This window comes from Dryobates pubescens, chromosome 8 (assembly GCF_014839835.1).
Source record: "Dryobates pubescens isolate bDryPub1 chromosome 8, bDryPub1.pri, whole genome shotgun sequence".
Taxonomy (NCBI): Eukaryota; Metazoa; Chordata; class Aves; order Piciformes; family Picidae; genus Dryobates; species Dryobates pubescens.
Genome location: NC_071619.1, coordinates 40,545,742 through 40,557,357, shown reverse-complemented (window position 1 = coordinate 40,557,357; position 11,616 = coordinate 40,545,742). Strand labels below are relative to the sequence as shown.

The 11,616-nt window shown below is 50.2% G+C and overlaps 1 protein-coding gene across 1 annotated transcript in view; it reads left to right on the top strand.

Moving 5' to 3' along the window:
* Positions 1–234: 234 nt before the first annotated feature.
* Positions 235–11,616, top strand: part of SPICE1 (spindle and centriole associated protein 1) — a 29,337-nt gene continuing 17,955 nt past the window's right edge. Inside the window, exons 1-7 of the mRNA XM_054163330.1 lie at positions 235–347; positions 1,898–1,945; positions 4,477–4,623; positions 6,956–7,058; positions 8,484–8,605; positions 10,649–10,746; positions 11,397–11,533. Of these exons, the coding sequence (XP_054019305.1) occupies positions 264–347; positions 1,898–1,945; positions 4,477–4,623; positions 6,956–7,058; positions 8,484–8,605; positions 10,649–10,746; positions 11,397–11,533 (739 nt within the window). The 5' untranslated portion in view covers positions 235–263. The remainder of the gene's footprint in view (positions 348–1,897; positions 1,946–4,476; positions 4,624–6,955; positions 7,059–8,483; positions 8,606–10,648; positions 10,747–11,396; positions 11,534–11,616) is intronic.

The following is an 11,616-nucleotide window of genomic DNA, read 5'->3' as shown; positions in this document are numbered from 1 at the left end:
CGGGTGAACAAGGTTGAGGAGCGGGGGTGTTTAATGGGGCGGACGTTTGAGGCCAGGAGGGGGCAGCAGGATTCACCCCAGCGGCACTTCGGAGCGCCCTAGAGGGAGGCGCGGGAGCGGGCGGGGGAGGAGGAGCCGTTGCTACGCCCCGCCCCCAGGGCGGGGCAAAGTCAGCCCGGGTGCTCCGCCCCGCAGCGGTGGGGCGGCGGGGCCGTGCTGTTGAGTTTGTGTCGTGGGGCCGGTGCCACCTGATTCCCTCGGCCATGTCGCTGTTGCGGGGGCCGCGGCCTCGCGGTGCTAGCAAAAAGGGCCCCAGGAAGCCGCCGGCGGCGAAGCGAGACTGGGACGTAAGTTGCTTCCCGCTCCTGGGTGCCGAGCCGGGGCCCGGGCCTGCTCCGGCCGCCGCGCTTCTTCCCGCTCCTCCTCCGCCTTGCGGGCAGCGGGGCGGGCCCGGCGGCGGAATTGCTTCTTCGGGGTGGCACACGCCTAGATCGCCCCGTGGCTTTTTCGCCGTCGGGAAAGGGGAGTTTAGAAGCCACCTAGAAGTCATCTGGAAGCCACCGTCCTCTGTGCGGGGCTCACGTTTGGCGATGGCTGGTTTGTGCGTGTGTTTCTGCGGGGAGGGATGCCGTGCTTGGGAGTTGTAGGTGCGTAGAGTGGATGTGGTCCCTCGCATCTCCTCCATATAGAAGAGAATTAACCAGGTTGGAAAAGACGTTCGAGATCATCTCGAACTAACCTGGTTAATTCTAAGTCCAACCCATCACCCAACACCATCTAATCAACTACACCATGGCACCAAGTGCCTTGTCCAGTCTCTGTGTAAACACCTTCAGGGATGGTGACTCCACCACCTCCCTGGGCAGCACATTCCAGTGGCCAGTCTCACTGGGAAGAACGTCTTCCTGACATCCAGCCTAAACTTCCCGTGGTGCAGCTTGAGAGTCTGTCCTCTTGTTCTGTTGGTGGTTGCCTGGCAGAGGAGACCAACCCCCACCTGGCTAGGTCTCTCAGCTGGCAGCCCGTTTGTGAGGCTGAAGAATAGGGGTGGTCTTGGTAAGTGGTACCATTTTACTGACAAAATGGTCAGGCATTGGGACAGGCTGCACAGGGAGATTGTAGTTATCATCTGTGGAGATGTTCAAAAACCGTGGAGATACGACACTTGGGACCATGATTTAATGGTGTTGGGTTAGCATTTGAACTTGATGATCTAAGATCATCAAGAGATCATTTTCAACTTTAATGATACATTTCCAGTTCTGGGCCCCTCAATTTAAGAAGGATATTGAGACACTTGAACATGTCCAGAGAAGGGCAACAAAGCTGGGGAGGGATTTGGAGCACAAGCTCTATGAGGAGAGGCTGAGGGAGCTGGGGTTGCTTAGCCTGGGGAAGAGGAGGCTCAGGGGAGACCTTATTGCTCTCTACAGCTCCCTGAAGGGAGGTTGTAGCCAGGTGGGGGTTGGTCTCTTCTCCCAGACAACCAGCACTAGAATAAGAAGACACAGTCTCAAGCTGTGCCAGGGGAAGTTTAGGCTGGAGGTGAGGAGAAAGTTCTTCCCAGAAAGAGTAATTGGCTATTGGAATGTGCTGCCCAGGGAGGTGGTGGAGTCACTGTCCCTGGAGGGGATTGGATATGGCACTTGAAGCCATGGTTTAGTTAGTCATGAGGTGTTGGGTGAGGTTGGACTTGGATGAACTCTGAGGTAATTTCCAACCTTATTGATTCTATGACTTCTTGCTGGAGGCCATCAAAATGCACTATTGTATAATTTTCTGGTAATTATATAGTAATCTAGAGGGAGGTTTGTTTTTTTTTTAAATGAAGCTTGGAAAAAATTCCAGCTCATCCTCACATCTGGATATTGATGTGGTCTCTGGTTCCTGTTTGCAGAGTACAGTCCAGGATTTGACAGTCCACCGTGCAACTCCTGAGGATATTGTAAGTTTAATACAATCACAGCTCCTTTGTACCAAGATTTAGTTGATTATCTGACACCAGCATTTGCCTTACTTAGGGGATATTTTCTGCTAATGTTTAATCTCCTTTTTTAAAGCTTCTTTAGTGTTACACTCTTCAGTGTTGCTTCTTTGTTTGTGACATCATACATCTGCAACTCAAGCAAGTGATAATTTTCAGTTCTCTGTTTCCCTTGGGAATCCATAGCTGTAGTTGTTACTGCTGTAAAGTCTATGCCAACATAAAAGCTTAAAATCTCAATGGAGTTGTGTCAATGAAGTTAAGTTTTTGTTTCAGTCCTTCCAGCAGAGAGAAAACATAACTTCATTGACTTCATTGAAAGACAACCTCCTGAGGTTCAAGAAGACCAATTGCAGGGTCCTGCATCTGGGTGGAGGCAATCCCAGGCACAAATCCAGGCTGGGCAGGGACTGGCTGGAAAGCAGCCCTGAGGAGAGAGACTTGGGGGTGCTGGTGGAGGAGAAGCTCAACAGAAGCTCTCAGTGTGCACTTGCAGCCCAGAAAGCCAATCAGATCCTGGGCTGCAGCAAGAGAAGTGTGGCCAGCAGGGCAAGGGAGGGGATTCTGCCCCTCTGCTCAGCTCTGCTGAGACCCCACCTGGAGTACTGCCTCCAGTTCTGGAGCCTCTATTACAAGAGGGATCTGGAGGTGCTGGAAGGTGTCCAGAGAAGGGCCAGGAGGATGATCAGAGGGCTGGAGCACCTCTCCTGTGAGGACAGACTGAAGGAGTTGGGGCTGTTCAGTCTGGAGAAGAGAAGGCTCCCAGGTGACCTAATTGTGGCCTTCCAGTGTCTGAAGGGGACTACAAGAAGGCTGGGGAGGGACTTCTCGGGATCTCAGGTAGTGATAGGGCTAGGGGGAATGGAATGAAGCTGGAGGTGGGGAGATTCAGGCTGGAGGTGAGGAGGAAGTTCTTCACCCTGAGAGTGGTGAAGCCCTGGAATGGGTTGTGCAGGGAGGTGGTTGAGGCCCTGTCCCTGGAGGTGTTTAAGCCCAGGCTGGCTGAGGCTCTGGCCAACCTGTGTGTGAGGTGTCCCTGCCCATGTCAGGGGGGTTGGAACTAGATGATCCTTGTGGTCCCTTCCCACCCTGACTGATACTCTGATACATGCTTTATTCTAGAAAACACTAATTCTGAGCATGTAAAATTTTCATCTAGACTTAAATTTCTTTATACATAGTAATCTGTTCATTACAACACAGGTGAATTCCATTCCATTTTCCTTGGTAGCAGTGATTGCCAGGATGCAACAGGCAGGATGAGCTGTTGTTGATTATAAATCTTGACAGGTTAGTCAGGACAGATAGGCACAGTAGCAAAGAGAATCTTGAGTCCATAAATAGTTGTCTTGATAGCCTCCTGACACTCCAGCAAGCATCTCCCATGTTTAATTTGTATCTAAAATGAATATATGTCACTATTAGAAGATGCCTGAGCATATCCCTGCTGATTGACATTTGTGATAAATCAGGGAAATGCAGTATGTCTTTTTATGCATATCATAGTGGTGGTGTTCAGGGCTTTTCCCCTCGTTCTGCAGCTGAGCAAACTCTTAGAAGGTGGTGTAGGGGAGATGGAAGTAGTGCAACTTCCCCATTCCCCTTTGGAGCTACTTTAAATTTGACTGCTGCTGATGGCAGTTTACATTTCTGGGTGTTGGTGAGGCTGTCATTAGGACTGCCATGAAGCATTCAGAATACATAGAATACATAGAATAAACCAGGTTGGAAGAGACCTTCAAGATCACCGCGTCCAACCCATCAACCAATCCAACACCGCCCAAACAACTAACCCACGGCACCAAGCACCCCGTCAAGTCTCCTCCTGAAAACCTCCAGTGATGGCGACTCCACCACCTCCCCAGCAGCCCATTCCAATGTGCAATCACTCTTTCTGTATAGAACTTTTTTCTAACATCCAGCCTGAACCTCCCCTGGCGCAGCCTGAGACTGTGTCCTCTTGTTCTGGTACTGCTTGCCTGGGAGAAGAGACCAACATCCGTCTGTCTACAACCTCCCTTCAGGTAGTTGTAGAGAGCAATAAGGTCACCCCTGAGTCTCCTCCTCTCCAGGCTAAGCAACCCCAGCTCCCTCAGTCTCTCCTCGTAGGGCTGTGCTCCAAGCTCCTCACCAACCTTGTTGCCCTTCTCTGGACATGTTCCAGCAAGTCAACCTCCTTCCTAAACTGAGGGGCCCAGAACTGGACACAGTACTCGAGGTGCGGCCTAACCAGTGCAGTGCACAGGGGCAGAATGACCTCCCTGCTCCTGCTGGCCACACTGTTCCTGATGCAGGCCAGGATGCCATTGGCCCTCTTAGCTGCCTGGGCACACTGCAGGCTCATGTTCAGTCTACCGTCGACCAGCACCTGAATGATATCATTCAGCACCTGAATGATAAAGCCAAGCAGCACCTATTAGCATTACCCTGCAAATTTTGCTCTAGGTTGTCCGTTGGTTTAAAAGAAACTGTTTTCTGTCATGGTTACTTAGCTTCGTCGCCATGAGATACACAAATCTAAAAACAAAGCACTGGCACACCTGGAACTGCAGGAGAAAGCACTGAAGAGAAGGTGGAAGAAACAAAAACAACTGGCTGCTGATTCCTTGGAGAAAAGGAAACTGACTCTGATGCGTGAGGTAAGAGCTAAACAGGCACTTTAAGCCTGCTGCAGGTCATTTGCAGCAGTAGTAGACAACTGCTGCACTGCTAGAAAACTGCTCTTACACATAGGTCAACATTTGCACCACTTACTGGATAGTTTGACTTTATCTATGCAACCAGCTCCAGAACAAGGGGACACAGTCTCAAGCTGTGCCAGGGGAAGTTTAGGATGGAGGTGAGGAGAAAGTTCTTTACCAAGAGAGTTGTTAGCCATTGGAATGTGCTGCTCAGGGAGATGGTGGAGTCACCATCCCTGGAGGTGTTCAAGAGGGGATTGGATGTGGCACTTGGTGCCATGGTTTAGTAGTCATGAGGTCTGTGGTGACAGGTTGGACTTGATGATCTTTGAGGTCTCTTCCAATCTTGGTGATACTGTGATACATTTTCCCTCCTCTATGTGTTGAGTGCATGCACGGACTGGAATAGGCTGTATAACATTAGCTGATCTATACAGTTGCGTATTTGACCCTTGCTGCCTGGTTGTGCTCTCTGTAATTCTACAGGCCTCTGCATCTGAACAGGAACTAATTGCAGAGTTGAACTGTGTGTTCTTACTGAATAGAATAGAGTAGAATAGAGTAGAATAGAATTAACCAGGTTGGAAAAGACCTTCGAGATCACCAAGTCCAACCTATCACCCAACACCATCTAATCAACTCAACCATGACACCAAGTGCCATGTCCAATCTCCCCTTAAACACCTCCAGTGATGGTGACTCCACCACCTCCCTGGGCAGCATATTCCAATGACCAATCTCTCTTTTCTGAAGAATTTCAGCCTCTCCTCACAGGGCTGTGCTCCAGACCAGGGGGCTGTCCTCCCCAGCTTTGTTGCCCTTCTCTGGACACCTTCCAGCAACTCAACATCTTCCCTAAACTGAGGGGCCCAGAACTGGACACAGGACTCAAGGTGTGGCCTAACCAGTGCTGAGTACAACAACAGAATGACTTCCCTGCTCCTGCTGGCCACACTATTCCTGTCACAGACCAGGATGCCATTTGCCTTCTTGGGTGGATGTGGAAACATGGTGACAGGAAAGTCTTCCCTATGTCTTCACAGAACAGGCTGTCAGGCATTGGAACAGGCTGGCCAGGAGGGCAGTAGAGTTACCATCCCTGGATGTATTTAGATGATGCTTGAATGTGGTACTGAGGGATGTGGTTTAGTGATAGTGCCTCAGCAGTAATGGTGGGCTTGTGAGGTGTAGGTGAGCAATTGGACTTGATCTCAAAGATCTCTTCCAACCTCAACAGTTCTGTGATTCTGTGATTGAAAGGTGAATATTCACTGATGTGCTAAAGAGGTTATAAGGAGAAGTTTTCCGATCTGTCTTAATTATGATCTAAATGCATGGTACCAACTTTGCAAACATTGTCTGGTTGGCTGTTCTCTTTCAAACTGTTTAGAATAACCACAGAACTGCAAAGAATCACAGAATCACCAAGGTTGGAAGAGACCTCAAAGATCATTGAGGCCAACCTGTCACCACAGACCTCATGACTAAACCACGGCACCAAGTGCCACATCCAATCCCCTCTTGAACACCTCCAGGGATGGTGACTCCACCATCTCCCTGGGCAGCACATTCCAATGGCTAACAACTTTTGTGAAGAACTTTCTCCTCACCTCCAGCCTAAACTTCCCCTGGCACAGCTTGAAACTGTGTCCTCTTGTTCTGGTGCTGGTTGCTTGAGAGAAGAGACCAACCCCCTCCTGGCTACAACCACCTTTCAGGTAGTTGCAGAGAACAATGAGGTCACCCCTGAGCCTCCTCTTCTCCAGGCTAAGCAACCCCAGCTCCCTCAGCCTCTCCTCACAGGGCTGTGCTCAAGGCCTCTCCCCAGCCTCGCCCTTCTCTGGACACGTTCAAGTGTCTCAATGTCCTTCTTAAACTGAGGGGCCCAGAACTGGACTCAGAACTCAAGGTGTGGCCTAACCAGTGCTGAGTACAGGGGCACAATGACTTCCCTGCTCCTGCTGGCCACACTATTTGTGATGCAGGCCAGGATGCCATTGGCCTTCTTGGCCACCTGGGCACACTGCTGGCTCATGTTTAGGCAGCTGTCAATCAGCATCCCCAGGTCCCTCTCTGTTTGGCAGCTCCCTTCAGGTAGTTGTAGAGAGCAAGAAGGTCTCCCCTGAGCCTCCTCTTCTCCAGGCTAAGCAACCCCAGCTCCCTCATTTAAAAAAATCATTTAAAAAAAAAAAAAAAGAAAGAAAAATTGTTCTGCTTTGAGTGTAATATTTCACAAAGTTAAAACCAGTCTGCTCTACATGAAATATTTCCTTACTTGCTATACTTTCAGGTTCTGTCTGATCAATACCACTTGCAGGATGTTCGGGAGCGCTCTGATCAGGTTATGGCTGTGGCTAAAGGCTTGCTTGTGGCTGCTCCTCGCACACGAACAGGTAGACCTCCCTGTTTCTTTTTGGAAGTAGCTTTGAGGTAATATCCTTGCTTTGCATAAATAGCCTTGCTTTCCACAGTGTTCTTTTTAGCTATTCTCATCCTATCATAAAGAGAATAGAATAAACCAGGTTGGAAGAGACCTTCAATATCATCGCATCCAACCTATCATCCAGCACCACCCAACCAACTAAACCATGCAATCAAACACCCTGTCAAGTCTCCTCCTGAACACCTCCAGTGATGGTGACTCCACCACCTCCTCAGGCAGCCCATTCCAGTGGGCAATCACTCTCTCGGTGTAAAACTTCCTCCTAACCTCCAGCCTAAACCTCCCCTGGCGCAGCCTGAGACTGTGTCCTCTTGTTCTGGTACTGGCTGCCTGGGAGAAGAGACCAACCTCTGCCTGTCTACAACCTCCCTTCAGGTAGTTGTAGACAGCAATGAGGTCTCCCCTGAGCCTCCTCCTCTCCAGGCTAAGCAATCCCAGCTCTCTGGACATGTTCAAGTGTCTCAATGTCCTTCTTCAACTGAGGGGCCCAGAACTGGACACAGTACTCAAGGTGTGGCCTAACCAATGCAGAGTACAGGGCACAATGACTTCCCTGCACCTGCTGGCCACACTATTCTTGATGCTGGCCAGGATGCTATTGGCCTTCTTGCCCGCCTGGTCACACTGCTGACTCATGTTTAGGCAGCTGGCAATCAGCACCCCCAGGTCCCTTTCTGCCTGACTGCTCTCCAGCCACTCTGACCCCAGCCTGTAGCTCTGCATGGGGTTGCTGTGGCCAAAGTGCAGCACCTGGCACTTGGACTTGTTGAATGCCATCCTGTTGGACTCTGCCCATCTGTCCAGTTGGTCAAAGTCCCTCTGCAGAGCCCTTCTGCCCTCTAACTGACCAACATCTGCTCCTAACTTGGTGTCATCTGCAAACTTGCTGATGACTGACTCAATGCCCTCATCCAGATCATCAGTGAAGATATTAAAGAGCATGGGGCCCAGCACTGATCCCTGGGGCACACCACTGGTGCCTGGCTGCCAGCTGGCTGTGGCACCATTCATCACCACTCTCTGGGCTCAGCCTCCAGCCAGTTCCTAACCCATCGCAGTGTGCTCCCATCCAAGCCATGGGCTGACAGCTTGGCCAGGAGTTTGCTGTGGGGGACATTGTCAAAGGCCTTGCTGAGGTCCAGGTAGACTACATCCACAGCCTGCCCCACATCCACCAGGCTGTCATCTGATCATAGAAGGAGATCAGGTTGGAGAGGCAGGACCTGCCCTATGCTTGGCCTGTGGCAGTTGTTTAAAGTGACATACATCCCTCTGACACTTTTTGTGCAAAGTACAGGAACCTGCTTTCAGGTACAAAGTTCTGTGACATACTACAGACCTCTGTGTTCTTCCCTGTTTTGTCTGATTCCTCTAGGTTTCCCTAACGTGACCATGGCTCCTGACTGTGACCTAGAATCTTCTCAAAGACCCATTGCACAAAAATGTGATCCTGCCACTCAGCATTCCATCCTTAGTGAGTCTGTCATGGATTCCCAGGTGATGTATGTTCTGTTCTGTGCATGTCCTTGGGCTTTTTGGTTTAGCCAAAAAAAGAATGTTCAAAGGTAGAATTTCTCAGCAAACCTAAAGTTGTCTTTGGTGTATGGTATACCATAAAATCATAGACTGGTCATTGAGTCCAACCATTATCTAATTCTACATGTTGCTGGCATGTGTGGAAAGTGCTGCTCAATGAAGGTGAGTTTATTTTGTGGACTGGAAAATCATTGGGTTTTGATTTCTTAACCTTTGGACAGGAGAAACAACCATGTCTCATGGAGGCTTGCTGATATTCACATGCCCTCTCTTTTAAATTCTGGAATTATCAGCAAAAGAACAAATTAATTATGGACCAGGAACACAACTCCTTGAGTCCATGGGACCAGATGGGATCCATCCCAGGGTGCTGAGAGAGCTGGCAGATGTGCTGGCCAAGCTGCTCTCCATCATTTTTCATCAGTCCTGGCTCACTGGAGAGGTCCCAGATGACTGGAAGCTGGCCAGCATGGTGCCCATCCACAAGAAGGGCTGGCTGGATGAGCCAGGGAATTATAGACCTGTCAGCCTGACCTCAGTGCCAGGAAAGATTATGGAGCAGGTCATCTTGAGTGCAGTCACACAGCACTTAGAGGATGGCCAAGGGATCAGGCCCAGCCAGCATGGGTTTAGGAAGGGCAGGTCCTGCCTGACCAACCTGATCTCCTTCTATGATCAGGTGACTGCCTGGTGGATGTGGGGAGGCCTGTGGATGTAGTCTACCTGGACCTCAGCAAGGCCTTTGACAGTGTCCCCCACAGCAAACTCCTGGCCAAGCTCTCAGCCCATGGCTTGGATGGGAGCACACTGCGATGGGTTAGGAACTGGCTGGAGGGCCGAGCCCAGAGAGTGGTGGTGAATGGTGCCACATCCAGCTGGCAGCCAGGCACTAGTGGTGTGCCCCAAGGATCAGTGCTGGGCCCCATCCTCTTTAACATCTTTATTGATGATCTGGATGAGGGCATTGAGTCCATCATCAGTAAATTTGCAGATGACAACACCAAGCTGGGGGCAGGAGTTGATCTGCTGGAGGGTAGAGAGGCTCTGCAGAGGGACCTGGACAGGCTGGACAGATGGGCAGAGTCCAAGGGCATGAGATTGAACACATCCAAGTGCCAGGTTCTGCACATTGGCCACAGCAACCCCATGCAGAGCTACAGGCTGGGGTCAGAGTGGCTGGAGAGCAGTCAGGCAGAGAGGAACCTGGGGGTGCTGGTTGATGGTAGACTGAACATGAGCCTGCAGTGTGCCCAGGTGGCCAAGAAGGCCAATGGCATCCTGGCCTGCATCAGGAATAGTGTGGCCAGCAGGAGCAGGGAGGTCATCCTGCCCCTGTACTCAGCACTGTTTTGTGGAAAAGCACTGGTTTGTGGATTGGAAAAGACCACTGAGATCATCAAGTCCAACCTATCATCCAACACCATCTCATCAACTAAACCATGACACAAAGCACTCCATCCAGTCTCTTCCTAAACACCTCCAGGGATGGTGACTCCACCACCTCCCTGGGCAGCACATCCCAAGGGCCAGTCTCTCTTTCTGGGAAGAACTTCTTCCTAACATCCAGCCTAAATCTTCAGCTTGAGACTGTGTCCTCTTGTTCTGGTGCTGGTTGCCTGGGAGAAGAGACCACCCCCCACCTGGCTACAACCTCCCTTCAGGTAGTTGTAGATAGCAAGAAGGTCTCCCCTGAGTCTCCTCTTCTCCAGGCTAAGCAACCCCAGCTCCCTCAGCCTCTCCTCACAGGGCTGTGCTCCAAACCCCTCCCCAGCTTTGATGCCCTTCAGTATTTCTTAAATACTAAAGTCCCCAGAACTCTCCTTACAGAGGATTGTGTTTTTCTTTCTCATTTTCTTTTGTTTGGGAGGCAGAGACTGAAACAAGTGGTTCTGTTTGCTTGCTGGTTTTTTTTGAAGCAGTTCAGAACACTGATCTGTATCTTCTTCCTATAGACAAATTAAAATTGCTGTGAAGTCCCTTATGTTTTATTTGTCTCCTCAAAAGGCTCTTCATGAAGTAGAAGAGGAAGCATTATCATTCTCTCAGTCAGAAGATGAACGCTATGACTCTCTGAAATTCAAATCCAATATCAGTTCTGACAGGTCAGTACAAATATCTATTCAGGTTTCTACCTTTTTAACAGTGGAAATAGGAATAGTGTGGCCAGCAGGAGCAGGGAATAATTGTGCCCCTGTACTCGGCACTGGTTAGGCCACACCTTGAGTCCTGTGTCCAGTTCTGGGCTCCTCAGTTTAAGAAGGAGGTTGACCTGCTGGAAGGTGTCCAGAGAAGGGCAACGAGACTGGGGAGGGGTCTGGAGCACAGCCCTGTGAGGAGAGGCTGAGGGAGCTGGGGTTGCTTAGCCTGGAGAAGAGGAGGCTTAGGGGAGACCTCATTGCTCTCTACAACTACCTGAAAGGTGGTTGTAGCCAGGAAGGGGTTGGTCTCTTCTCTCTAGCAACCATCCCCAGAACAAGAGGACACAGTCTCAAGCTGCACAAGGGGAAGTTTAAGCTCGAGGTGAGGAGAAAGTTCTTCCCAGAAAGAGTAATTTGCCTTTGGAATGTGGTGCCCAGGGAGGTGGTGGAGTCCCCATCCCTGGAGGTGTTCAAGAGGGGATTGGATGTGGCACATGGTGCCATGGTTTAGTTAGTCCTGAGGTGCTGGGTGGCAGGTTAGACTTGCTGATCTCTGAGGTCTTTTCTAACCTTACTGATTCTATGATTGACTGTTACGCTTGCTTTGGATGTAGGCTACTTCGGTTATTGAGAGAAGAATCCTTGGTGAATTCTCAGTTGCAGGCTGAAAAGGATATGAGGAAAACTACCTTATCTCAGGCCTCAAATGTGCCTTTGACTCCAACTGTTTCCCCATCACTGGACCAATCAGGTTGGATTTGCCAAACCACAGCTTCTCAACAATAGTTAGGCTGTTGATAGGATCCTCCCTGGAATTCCTTTTCTGAGTGGGGG